General features: G+C 45.6%; 1 protein-coding gene across 3 annotated transcripts in view; it reads left to right on the top strand.

Moving 5' to 3' along the window:
* The window catches only part of AP4M1 (adaptor related protein complex 4 subunit mu 1), a 41,466-nt gene extending 31,640 nt beyond the window's left edge, over positions 1–9,826 (top strand). For all 3 annotated transcript variants that reach the window (XM_069767383.1, XM_069767382.1, XM_069767384.1), the window contains 4 exons: positions 8,723–8,770; positions 8,973–9,023; positions 9,100–9,217; positions 9,333–9,826. In XM_069767383.1, the coding sequence (XP_069623484.1) occupies positions 8,723–8,770; positions 8,973–9,023; positions 9,100–9,217; positions 9,333–9,530 (415 nt within the window). In that variant the 3' untranslated portion in view covers positions 9,531–9,826. The remainder of the gene's footprint in view (positions 1–8,722; positions 8,771–8,972; positions 9,024–9,099; positions 9,218–9,332) is intronic.
* The last annotated feature ends 3,181 nt before the right edge of the window (positions 9,827–13,007 follow it).

The raw sequence follows: 13,007 nt of genomic DNA, 5'->3' as shown, positions 1-13,007 counted from the left end.
GGTCATATTGAAACCCGATCCCCTATATCTGCCTAAAGTTGCGTCTAAATTTCACAGGGTTCAGGAGGTAGTCCTACCCTCCTTTTGCTCCAACCCTGCTAACGATAAAGAGCGTAAATTCCATTGCTTAGATGTGAGGAGATGCCTCCTTAGATATATTGCAGTTTCAGATTCCTGGAAAAAAGATAACTCTTTATTTGTAGCCTATCAAGGGGTAAGGAAGGGTCTTAGAGTATCTAAAAACACTCTAGCCAGATGGATTAGGGAGGCGATCTCTCTCGCTTATACCACAGGTGGCAACGAAGTTCCAGATGGTATAAAGGCACACTCCACGCGGGCCATGGCATCTTCCTGGGCGGAGAGGTCAGAAGTGTCAATCGAAGACATATGTAATGCGGCCACATGGTCTTCCCCTTCTACCTTTCTTAGACACTACAGATTAGATCTGGGTAGTTCCTCAGACCTTACGTTTGGGAGAAGAGTGCTAGAAGCTATTATCCCCCCCTAAATCTTTCGTCTCTGAAAGTCTCTCGTTGTGCTGTCATGGCGACTGAATAAATACGTACGCTACTCACCTGGTAGCAGTGTTTTTTCAGGAGCCATGACAGCACCCTTAAATTCCCTACCCTATAATTTTGGATGTTTCAACACCCTGTTGGTTTTTGCGTTATATTCCATGTTCACTGGCATAATAAAATGTGTTTATATACATGCTGCATCTGTGTTACTAACCAAGGTGGTCCTCTCATGCTCTGGAAACAACTGACGTGGGAGAGAGGTACCGCCCTTTTTATGTCTGTAGGTTTCCTGTCCCTGAAGGGCGGATCCCCTCTCTCGTTGTGCTGTCATGGCTCCTGAAAAAACACTGCTACCAGGTGAGTAGCGTACGTATTTCTTTTTCTGTGGCACACAGGCTGTGTGCTTGTTTTTGATTGTATTCCTGCTCTGATTGTAGGATTCGCTGGAGTTGCAGATATACGCTCCTACGTCTTTAGTTAGATGGAGGAAGTTTTTGTATATTCTGCTGTGGATATTTTTGAAGGGTTTTAATACTGACCGCACAGAACTCTGTCCTATTTAGCTAGAGTGGCCTCTTGTGCTAATCCTGTTTTTCTGCCTGTGTATGTTTTTTCCTCTCCGACTCACCGCCAATATTTGTGGGGGGCTGTCTATCCTTTGGGGTTCTGCTCTGAGGCAAGATAGTATTCCTATTTCCATCTTTAGGGGTATTTAGTCCTCCGGCTGTGACGAGGTGTCTAGGATTGTTAGATACACTCCACGGCTACTTCTAGTTGTGGTGTTAAGATCAGGATTTGCGGTCAGTATAGTGACCACCTACTCCAGTGAAAGTTTTCATGCTGCTCCAAGGTCACCAGATCATAACACCACCCTGTGCTCCTGTTAAAGGGAACCTGTCACCCCGTTTTTTCAAGAAGAGCTAAAAATAGCGTTAAATAGGGGCAGAGCTGTGCTTTACATTAGTGTATTTTGGAGCCTTTATTCCCCACCTATGCTGCCAAAAAACCTTTGTAAAGTCGCCGTTTTGGGCTGTCACTCACGCTGGTCAGGTCATATGGGCGTGGTGACAGGGCTGTTTCTCCCCCAGATCTCCGTTGGTGGCGTAGTGGTGTGCGCATGTCCAACTGGCGAATCCACTGCGCAGCTTGAAGGAAAATAGCGCGATCTGCGCTATTCAGCCGTTTATCGTGCGCAGATGGTTCTTCTCAGCTTCCCGGGGCTTCAGGAAAATGGCCACGGGATGCCGCGCGTGCGCAGATGGTGATCTCGGCGGCCATTTTCCTGAAGCAGAGTTTGCATCTCAAGTTGGTCTTTTTTCCAGAGACCATGTCCATACATGCTCCATCTGCCTTCCACTGCTTCACTTCCTTTGGGGACATTCTCTGCATAGTCATTAAACAGAAAACTTCAGTCTGTCGTGGATCATCAGGTTCCTGTAGAGTCAGTGTTTCTTGTAACTGTTTACGCTGAGAGCGTGTGGTCACCATAGTTGGTATGGTCTGTTCAACGGGTAGGAGAGCAGCAGCTTTTGCTTGCATATCCGCAAAGGTGTTACCAACAGTCTGTGGACTGTTCCTAGGACCGTGCTCCTTAACTTTGATAATGGCCACCTGGGTAGGTAATTTGATTGAGTCCATGAGGGTTTTAACAGTTTCAGCATTCTTCACTGGAGTCCCGGCGGTAGTAATAAACCCTCCATAGGGCTCCGAAATCATGAGCAATACCAAATGCATACTGTGAGTCCGTGTACAGTGGGGCAAAAAAGTATTTAGTCAGTCAGCAATAGTGCAAGTTCCGCCACTTAAAAAGATGAGAGGCGTCTGTAATTGACATCATAGGTAGACCTCAACTATGGGAGACAAACTGAGAAAAAAAAATCCAGAAAATCACATTGTCTGTTTTTTTATCATTTTTTTTGCATATTATGGTGGAAAATAAGTATTTGGTCAGAAACAAACAATCAAGATTTCTGGCTCTCACAGACCTGTAACTTCTTTTTTAAGAGTCTCCTCTTTCCTCCACTCATTACCTGTAGTAATGGCACCTGTTTAAACTTGTTATCAGTATAAAAAGACACCTGTGCACACCCTCAAACAGTCTGACTCCAAACTCCACTATGGTGAAGACCAAAGAGCTGTCAAAGGACACCAGAAACAAAATTGTAGCCCTGCACCAGGCTGGGAAGACTGAATCTGCAATAGCCAACCAGCTTGGAGTGAAGAAATCAACAGTGGGAGCAATAATTAGAAAATGGAAGACATACAAGACCACTGATAATCTCCCTCGATCTGGGGCTCCACGCAAAATCCCACCCCGTGGGGTCAGAATGATCACAAGAACGGTGAGCAAAAATCCCAGAACCACGCGGGGGGACCTAGTGAATGAACTGCAGAGAGCTGGGACCAATGTAACAAGGCCTACCATAAGTAACACACTACGCCACCATGGACTCAGATCCTGCAGTGCCAGACGTGTCCTACTGCTTAAGCCAGTACATGTCCGGGCCCGTCTGAAGTTTGCTAGAGAGCATTTGGATGATCCAGAGGAGTTTGGGGAGAATGTCCTATGGTCTGATGAAACCAAACTGGAACTGTTTGGTAGAAACACAACTTGTCGTGTTTGGAGGAAAAAGAATACTGAGTTGCATCCATCAAACACCATACCTACTGTAAAGCATGGTGGTGGAAACATCATGCTTTGGGGCTGTTTCTCTGCAAAGGGGCCAGGACGACTGATCCGGGTACATGAAAGAATGAATGGGGCCATGTATCGTGAGATTTTGAATGCAAACCTCCTTCCATCAGCAAGGACATTGAAGATTAAACGTGGCTGGTTCTTTCAACATGACAATGATCCAAAGCACACCGCCAGGGCAACGAAGGAGTGGCTTCGTAAGAAGCATTTCAAGGTCCTGGAGTGGCCTAGCCAGTCTTCAGATCTCAACCCTATAGAAAACCTTTGGAGGGAGTTGAAAGTCCGTGTTGCCAAGCGAAAAGCCAAAAACATCACTGCTCTAGAGGAGATCTGCATGGAGGAATGGGCCAACATACCAACAACAGTGTGTGGCAACCTTGTGAAGACTTACAGAAAACGTTTGACCTCTGTCATTGCCAACAAAGGATATATTACAAAGTATTGAGATGAAATTTTGTTTCTGACCAAATACTTATTTTCCACCATAATATGAAAATAAAATGATAAAAAAACAGACAATGTGATTTTCTGGATTTTTTCTTCTCAGTTTGTCTCCCATAGTTGAGGTCTACCTATGATGTAAATTACAGACGCCTCATCTTTTTAAGTGGTGGAACTTGCACTATTGCTGACTGACTAAATACTTTTTTGCCCCACTGTATATATTAGCCCACCTGTCTTTGGCCAGAACACATGCAGTAGACAGAGCCTGAAGTTCTGCTTCTTGTGCTGACAGTGAGGGAGGGAGTGCAGCTGCGTGCACTACAGTGTCTTCTGTAGTAACAGCGTATCCGGTGTTGAATCTGCCAAAATCATCACCATATCTTGAACCGTCTTTCAGGGCATTGTAGAGAGGTTGCATTATGCGGGATGCGTACGGTATCCACTGACGACAATAAGTACATAGTCCAAGAAAACGCTGGAGTGCAGTCTCATCTTTTTAGAAAGGAAGGGAGCTGACTGCTATTTTTTTTTTCTTCTGTGAGGTGTTTGACACCCTGAAGGAGACAGTGACCCAAAAATATCACTTGACCAAGGCAGAACTGAAGTTTCGAGGCCGAAACCCGACAGTTCAGATCTGCCAGATACTTGAGAAGGCTAACAGTGGCAACAATGGCTTCCTGCTCTGTCCGTGCACACAACAAAAGATCAGCCACATACTGAAGCAGCGTGACATAGGGGTGATTTAACTGCCAGGGTAAAAGACACTCGCCCATATTTTTTGCAAACTGATTGGGACTGTTTTGGGCCCCTTATGATATAACTGTCCACGTCAATTGTCGTCCCTGATAAATGAATGCAAACAGAAACTGGCAATCTGGGTGTAATGGAATGCTGAAGAAGGCATTGGCGAGGTCGATAACTGAACCAAGCAGCATCCTGAGGTATCTGGGACAAAAGAGTATGTGGATTAGGCACCACCAGAGTTTCTAGAACAGTAGCTGCATTAACTGCCCGTAGATCTTGTACCAGCCGGTATACAGGGGGTTGGCCGGGTGGGGTCTTTTTCTTAACGGGAAACGCGTGTGTTACATGGGGAAACACGGGGTACCAGGGCTCCATTATCGAGTAACGTTTGTATTTGCCCCTTGAGGCCCCGCTCCTGATCATGTTTCAAAGGGTACTGATGGACTTTGGGAAAAGGGGCACCAGGTTTGAGAAACACTTTTACTGGTTCTACAGGCATTATTGGGGGTGAATCTGGGCCTATCAGGGCCATCATAACCGTGGGAAGGGCATGTAAGATACACATCTCATTATGTTCATCTGCATAGGGGTTATATAACGTAAGTACCATCTGACCATCATCTTGGAATTATATTCTGGAGCGGAACTGTGATAATAAATCTGCCCCCAGTAAATTTACCGGACATGAGGGAGGGATTACGAACTGAGCAGTAACTTCAAGGAAAGGACCCACAGGGATGGGTTTTGTGAGAGTATATTTACTGGGTCTGCCATCTACTCCAATTAAAACAAACTCTTGATCTGAGAATTGACATGGCAGGGCTTGGGAGGGAGATTCCCAGACATAGGGTTAAAAAGGGATATTGGAATATGGGACTGGATTTGTATAAGGCAGGAGGGCTGGAGCTGGAGTCTGGGCCACTGATAAGGAACCAGCTGCGTCCTTGGAACTGTGGGGGGAGGGGTGGGTCTGAGATTGGAGCAGAAATCGCTGCGGCTACTGATTTAACTCTTGATTTCACTGTTGATGCAGAGCGGGTTAAGTTCTGAATCTGAAAACCTTTTTTTTTTTTTTTCTCCTACTTTTAATGCATCATCCGGAGTGGAAGTCTCAATATCGGGTCTGACTGACATTATTGCCTCTTTCAATTCAGATTTAAGGCTTTATTTTACAATGAGAATCCCAGATCTTTAAATACTATTATAAGACGCTCATAGAACTTCTCGGCAGTCCAGGATATATTGGTGCCTTGGGGTTAAGGGGCATAGGGCTTACAGTCGGGAGTAGAGGCTTAATTTCCTGGGGAGGGACCATATTATCTAGCAGGGAGCCCCCCATCCCAAATTTTTAATTGTTTGCTTCCCCAACACATTAATCTCAGTCACTTTCTCAGTTCCTTCTTGCACCACAAACATCCAGTTTTTTGTCATAGTAATAGACAACTTTCCTTTTTCAACGTAACAAAAACAAAATCAGAATTCACTTCCTCTGTTAATCCTTAATTTGCTATATATCAACCACTCAACTTGAAGCAGGTGAATCTTTTACCAATCTTTCAATCACACTGATAACCAAACTATCACTTACAAGTTTCCTTCTAAAACAAGGCGCAATATTTTACTTTAAACTTCCACAATATTGTTGTTTTTAAACAAAACACAGATCTCCTAGCGCGTTCTACACCAAGGACATAAAATTCAGAGAGGACACAGCTATGTGCCCCCTCCATACCAGAGACACAGAACAGGTAAGAACATCACAGGATTCCTCAGCACAGAAGGAAAAAAACAATAGTGCAGCTGTTTGACTTACCCCTCCCATCGGGTATCTTAGAAATTTACACACAGCAACGGAATACAGCAGTTCTCAGACTTAATTAATTTCTACAAAACCTTCATCATACAATTCAGATGAAAAACCAGACCACCTTAGAAAAACCAATGATTGAGAATATTTTCCCCATCTTTGGGGTAACAATATCAGATTCACCACACAAATTCAAAGTCTTCTTTTACTTCACGGAAACTGATTCTCCTTTAGAGCTAAATATCCTTACTTTGTCGTGTACAATACCAGAGCGGCCGTATTAGTTTGTTCCACTGGGTTTACCTGTCCCCCTTTGGGACAACCCAAAAACGCGGTACTCAGCGAAAGGAGGAGGGCATCTCAAACTAACCCTCCGGATACCCCTGGAAATATACATATATATATATATCTATATATCCCTGTTTTACGCATCCTACCCATCTTCGATCACCTCACCGCGCCTGATTGTAACAGTGATCAGGAATTCAGGAAATTTTGACTATAAAGAGAATTACATCACTGGTCAATCCGGGGTGTCCGTCCCTTATGAGGTACGGTTCGAGCACTGGGCTCCCAACGGAATTACACCTCTATATGATTCCACCCAAGAATCACCCCACCATCGGGGACAAACCTCAGATCCTCTTTGCAGCAACAAACACTGGAAAACCACACCAAACGGTCAGTCTGGACAGTATAACTGCCAACTTACCGTGGTTGTTGTGGGGGATGATCAGTCTCAATTTTCCAGTGCCTGTGTCCGCTCCGAGGGTCCTTTGTCTTGTCCTCCGGGGGGCAGAGGCGTTCCTGTTTGGGGCCCCACGTTGGGCGCCAACTGTTGAGGGAGGATCTAAAGTGATCCTTCACTGTTAACTCAGTGATTTCCAAATTAATCTACAGGGCGTTTCTGGCAACTGAAAATGACCAGACGGAGATGAATGTCTCTGTTTGGGGGGGATCAAGCAGATCTCTGGGCCCCCGTTTATTGTCTATGACTTTTCATAGTCATAGGAATTATACTTCAACCAATCAGCATAAGAACACGTTCCTGCATTCTTATAGGTTAAGAACTGTGAACAGTCTGTACGTCAAAGTCTCGTAGAACAATGCACCCTCAGTCTCATGTCCTGGCAGATTGCAACAATCAAGGTCTCATCAAGGTCTCATAACAGCTGTAAACTTTAGCCTACTAACAAAATTTATATCAAAACAACAAAATGGAGTCGAAAAGCACAAAATGGAGAATGTTTCTTAATATGTTCCTTCACAGTATGAATTAATTCTATAGGTTGATGTGATGACACAGCATAGATTCTTAATTATTCCAGACATATTTACAGTAGGTCAGGAGACATAGACCATTATGTGAGCCTGAACGTTGATGTTTAGCCTTGGGAGTCAGGGACGCAGGGTAACTAAACAATTGATGTTTGCGAAAATGTTGATTACCCATTTTATCAGTCCAGGCAGCTTGTTGGCATGCAAACACTGACAGACTATGCAGATTAATTGAATACTCAAACAATGAGAGTTGACCTCATCCCACCTTCCCCCTGACCCGTGAATGATGTCGTGAAGGACAGATCTGGGAATAAAAAGGACATCTAGCCTGCTGCAGAGAGCCTCTAAGGAACAGCAGCCAGGGAACCATGGCTCCAAGCAGAGAAATACAGATTTGAGACACCCTACAGGATGCCAGCTTAAGGGACCACAGCCCTACCTGGAGGAATACAGATCGGATCCATTGACCATCAATGAACTCATGGGGACATACCCACTGAGCCTCCAGTCTTCAGAGTTGATAGAGCGCACTATATATATATATATATATATATATATATATATATATATATATATATAATCATTGTTGTCAACCACTTACATGCTGCTGTCAGCTACTTACATGTTGTTGTCAATACTTGCTGTAATCCCTCTCCTAATCCCTAGGGTACTTGTAAAAATATACTGCATTACACAGTGAAAATCACGGTCTCCTTTGACGCCCGATCGCATTTTGCTCTTTATGGCAGCAACGGGGACCTTCAGCAGGTTCCTGGCTACCATAACAAACCATTGGAACACCAAGAAAAAGTTGCATTGGTCGAAAGAAAGGGCCCGTCCAGACACCCCAAGATTGCGCTACTTAACTGCCATTTTCTTAGATGACAGCATGTAAGTGGTTGACAGCAACATGTATTTAAGCGGTTGACAGCAGTGATAATGTATAACTATGTATGTAACACAGCCAACACCTGCTTTGTATGGGTCCGACGTCAGTACATCACATGTTGGAAAGTCTGGAATTGGGGAAAATCTGCTATAAAATGAAATCGCGCAGATACATGACCTGTAAACATCCTGCGTGCAGTTTGTGCCATGTAGTGTTGTGTAGTCCACTGCCGGTCATCCACATACTAATACACTAAAGCTGCAATAAAAGTGTAACCCCACGCTCTCCGTAGCTTTCCTTTTGTATGGCTATTGTCTGCAGTGACCTCTCGCTTTCTTTTACAGCCGCCTGCGGATCTATGTAAAACTGCGCTGTGACTTAAGCCCAAAAAGGTGAGAGGATAAACAAACCGCAGGTACACAGTACCAGGCGTGGATAATATGGAGAAGGCAGGGTGACAAAACTACTCTTGCAGTGGATGTAACGTCGGCCATACTGCTCGTCTCTCTAGTTTCCATGATGATACTGCATAAAATCTATATATTTGATGTGGGAAACTAATGATCTCCCTGTATATTTGCCGCCTCCTCGCAGCCAGGCCATCAATGTTTGTGTCCAGATTCCTGTTCCAAAGGGAACCAGCAGGTGGGTTTATCACATAGCTGATCGTGTTGGGTATTACCAGACACCCGTGTAACTCTTTTAAACTGTTGTTTGCCAGCGTCTCTCAGGATCTGGGCAGCCCGGATCAGAGTGCAGCTCTGACGCTGAACACTCAGTCACTGTCCTGGAAAATACCCCGGATCCGTGGAGGAAGCCAACTGTCTGCACTCTTCAAGGTAAAGCGCTGACCAGATCTAAATAACTGAACACAGTAGGTCGCCAATAAACAGAAAAGTCCTTTTAGGATGGTCTCTAGCCATCCCAGGATTTCTCACTCTCGTCCTTCCACAGGTGGACGTCTCTGGATGCACCTCCCTTCCCTCCGTCTTGGATCTTCCACCTCTTAACCTTTCCTTCGAGGTGCCATCCCTCACATGCTCCGGGCTGCAGATCAGATTTCTCCGATTACGTAGTGAACGTCCGGCACCGATCCACACGTGGGTTCGATATCTCACCCAGAGCGACTCTTACAGTGTCCGGCTTGGCTAGCTGCGGTCAGCGGACGTTTATTTATATATATTATGTACAGACGGTGCGATCCCAGGGGACGGGGAACATCAGAGGTCAGAAAGTGGGAGCAGGCGCTCGCAGTGACTGTCACATCACTGCTCAGATTTCATCTTATGCACTACTAGATTGGATTTTGTTTTGAACTGTTACTTCCCCAAAGTTGTTGCACTGCTCCACTACCACGTACATGCACCATGAGGAGCGTCGGTAGCCTTGGTCTGGATGAGGTATCCAAGATTTGTATGGAATAAATATCTACAAAAAAGATCAAGTTACATCCTGTATACTCTGGAGCTGCACTCCCTATTCTGCTGGTGCAGTCACTGTGTGCATACATTACATTATTATTTATTTATATAGCACCATTGATTCCATGGTGCTGTACATGAGAAGGGGTTACATACAAATTACAGACATCACTTACAGAAAGCAAACTAACAATGACAGACTGATACAGAGGGGCGAGGGCGCTGCCCTTGCGGGCTTAGGCTGTGTGCACACAATGCGGAATTAGTGCGGATCCGCAGCGGATTTTTCGGTGCAGAAATGCTGCAGTTCCGCAAAGTGATTTACAGTATAATGTAAATCAATAGAAAAAAAAAAAAAGCTGTGCTAATGGTGCGGAAAAATCCGCATAAAAACCGCTGTGGATCAAAATAAGTAGCATGCTACTTCTTTTGTGCGGAACTGCAGCGTTTCTGACCCCTTCCATTATAGAAATCCACAGGGGTAAAAAACGCCGAAAATCCACACAAAATCCGCATCAATTCCGTAATAAAACCGTACAAAATCCGCGGCAAATCTGCACCTGCGTATTCTGCCAGGAGATGCAGATTTTGTGTGGAAAATTCTGCACCCCAATCGGCAACGTGTGCACATAGCCTTACATTCTACAGGATGGTGGGGAAGGAGACAATAGGTTGAAGATTGCGGGAGCTCCAGTGTTGGCGAGGCGGCAGCAGGGTCAGCGCAGGCTGTAGGCTTTCCTGAAGACATGGGTTTTCAGGTTCCGTCTTAAGTATCCGAATGTGGTTGATAGTCGGACGTGTTGGGACAAAGCATTCCAGAGGATGGGGGATATTCGGGAGAAGTCTTGGAGGCAGTTGGGTGAGGAGCGGATAAGTGTGGAGAAGAGAAGGAGGTCTTGGGAGGACCGGAGATTACTTGAGGGAAGATATCGGGAGATTAGTTCAGAGATATATGGAGGAGACAGGTTATGGATGGTTTTGTAGGTCAGCATTAGTAATTTGAACTGGATATGCTGAGGGAATGGGAGCCAGTGAAGAGATTTGCAGAGGGGAAAAGCGGAGCAGTAGCGAGGAGAGAGATGAATTAGTCGGGCAGCAGAGTTAAGGATGGACTGGAGAGGTGCGAGAGTGTTAGCAGGGAGGCCACAGAGGAGGATGTTGCTGTAGTCAAGGCGGGAGATGATGAGGGCATGCAAAAGAATTTTAGTAGATTAACGGTTGAGGAAGGGACGGATTCTGGAGATATTTTTGAGCTGGAAGCGACAGGAGGTGGCGAGAGCTTGGAAGTGCAGTTTGAAGGACAGGGCAGAGTCCAGGGTTACTCTGAGGCAGCGGACTTCCGGTACGGGGGAAAGCATAATGTAATTTATTGTGATAGATAGGTCAGGTAAGGAAGATCTGTGAGATGAAATTAAGATGATGAGTTCAGGTTTTTCCACATTGAGTTTGAGGAAACGAGAGGAAAAGGATGATAAGGCTGATAGACACTCCGGGATGTGTCGTCAGCATAAAGGTGGTACTGGAATCCATGGGAACTTATGAGTTGTCCCAAGCCAAGTATACAGATTGAGAAGAGTAGGGGTCTTAGAACAGAGCCTTGGGGGACTCCAACAGAAAGAGGGTGGGATGAGGAGGTAGTGTGAAAATGGGAGACGCTGAATGTGTGATTGGAAAGGTATGAGGAGATCCAGGATAGGGCAAGGTCTTTGAAGCCAAAGGAAGAGAGGATCTGTAGTAGGAGGCAGTGGTCAACTGTTTCAAAATCAGAGGACAGGTCTAGAAGGAAGAGTACAGAGTATTGTCCGTTAGCTTTGGCTGTAAGTAGGTCGTTAGTGATTTTGGTCAGGGCTGTCTCAGTGGAATGATGGGGACGAAAACCAGATTGAAGATTGTCAAAGAGCAAGATAGATGAGAGGTGGGAGGAAAGTTCAGCGTGGACATGCGGCTCCAGTAGTTTGAAGGCGAATGGAAGCAGCGACATTGGGCGATACTTGGACATAGCAGTTGGGTCGAGGGTCGGCTTTTTAAGGATAGGTGTGATTGTGGCATGTTTGAAAGGAGAAGTGAAAGTACCAGAAGTTAGTGATAGGTTGAAGAGGTGGGTTAGGGATGGGATAAGAGTGGTGGTGAGATTGGGGAGTAGGTGGGATGGGGTTGAGCGCACAGGTGGTGAGGTGTGATTTGGAGAGGAGACAATTAAGCTCCTCTTCAGTGATGTTGATAGGGAGGTTATGGGGTTTGAGCATTGGTCTGCTATACAAAGGGGTTGTGGTGGTTGAACAATGAAGATTTGCCTTGTTGGTCGATCTTATTTTTAAAGTGTGTGACAAAGTCCTCGGCAGAGATGAGGGAGGTTGGAGGGGGCAGTGGTGGGCGGAGGAGAGAGTTAAGTTTTGAACAACTGTTTGGGGCTGTGGGATAAAGAAGATAGGAGGGTTGTGAAGTAGGGCTGTTTAGCAGAGGTGAGAGTTTATTTGAAAGCGAGTGTTGCTTGTTTGAGTGCAGTGAAATCATCTTGTGAATTTGTTTTCTTCCAATGCTGCTCTGCAATCCTGGAAACTTGCCGAAACTTTTTAGTGATGTGATTATGCCAGGGTTGTCTATTGATACGTCACACTCTGCCATGAACGAGAGGGGCGACCGTCTCAATAGCGGATGCGAGAGTGGCATTATAGAAAGCAGTGGCAGTGTCTGTGTCATGGAGTGAGGATATAGATGCCAGTGGTAGGATAGAGTCAGAGAGTGTGTGGGTGCCTAGGTGTGAGAGGTTTCTGCGGGGGTGCGCATGTTGCTAGACATGGGTGACTGGTGAGGAGGGCAGGGATGACAAAGTGAGTAGATGGTGGTCAGAGCAGGGGGTGGGCGTCAAGGGCACGGGTTTTACGTTGGAAAGATTGCGGTAGTTCGTATTAGATAGGGAGTGGTAGGAGGGGGTAGAAATGGGAGGCATGAGCTGTGGGGATTGGGAGTAGTTGGAAGATATGTCGCCAGCAGTGAGAAGCAAAGAGAGGGAGAGCAGGTGGAATAAAGAGTGGGCGGCTTGTTTTATTAGGAGAGATTTGAGATTGAGGAACAGGTCAGCAGTGGAGGTCAGTTGGGGCGGAAAGAGGAAAGTGGAGATGATTATTTGGTTAGAGGGTGCTGGGGTTTGTGGATAGCGAAGGAGAGTGAGGATTAGTGGAGCAAACACTGTAAGGGCATATGTATA

This window comes from Ranitomeya imitator, chromosome 4, assembly GCF_032444005.1.
Source record: "Ranitomeya imitator isolate aRanImi1 chromosome 4, aRanImi1.pri, whole genome shotgun sequence".
Taxonomy (NCBI): Eukaryota; Metazoa; Chordata; class Amphibia; order Anura; family Dendrobatidae; genus Ranitomeya; species Ranitomeya imitator.
Note: the sequence above shows the minus strand (reverse complement) of the source record. Positions and strands in the feature narration are given on the sequence as shown.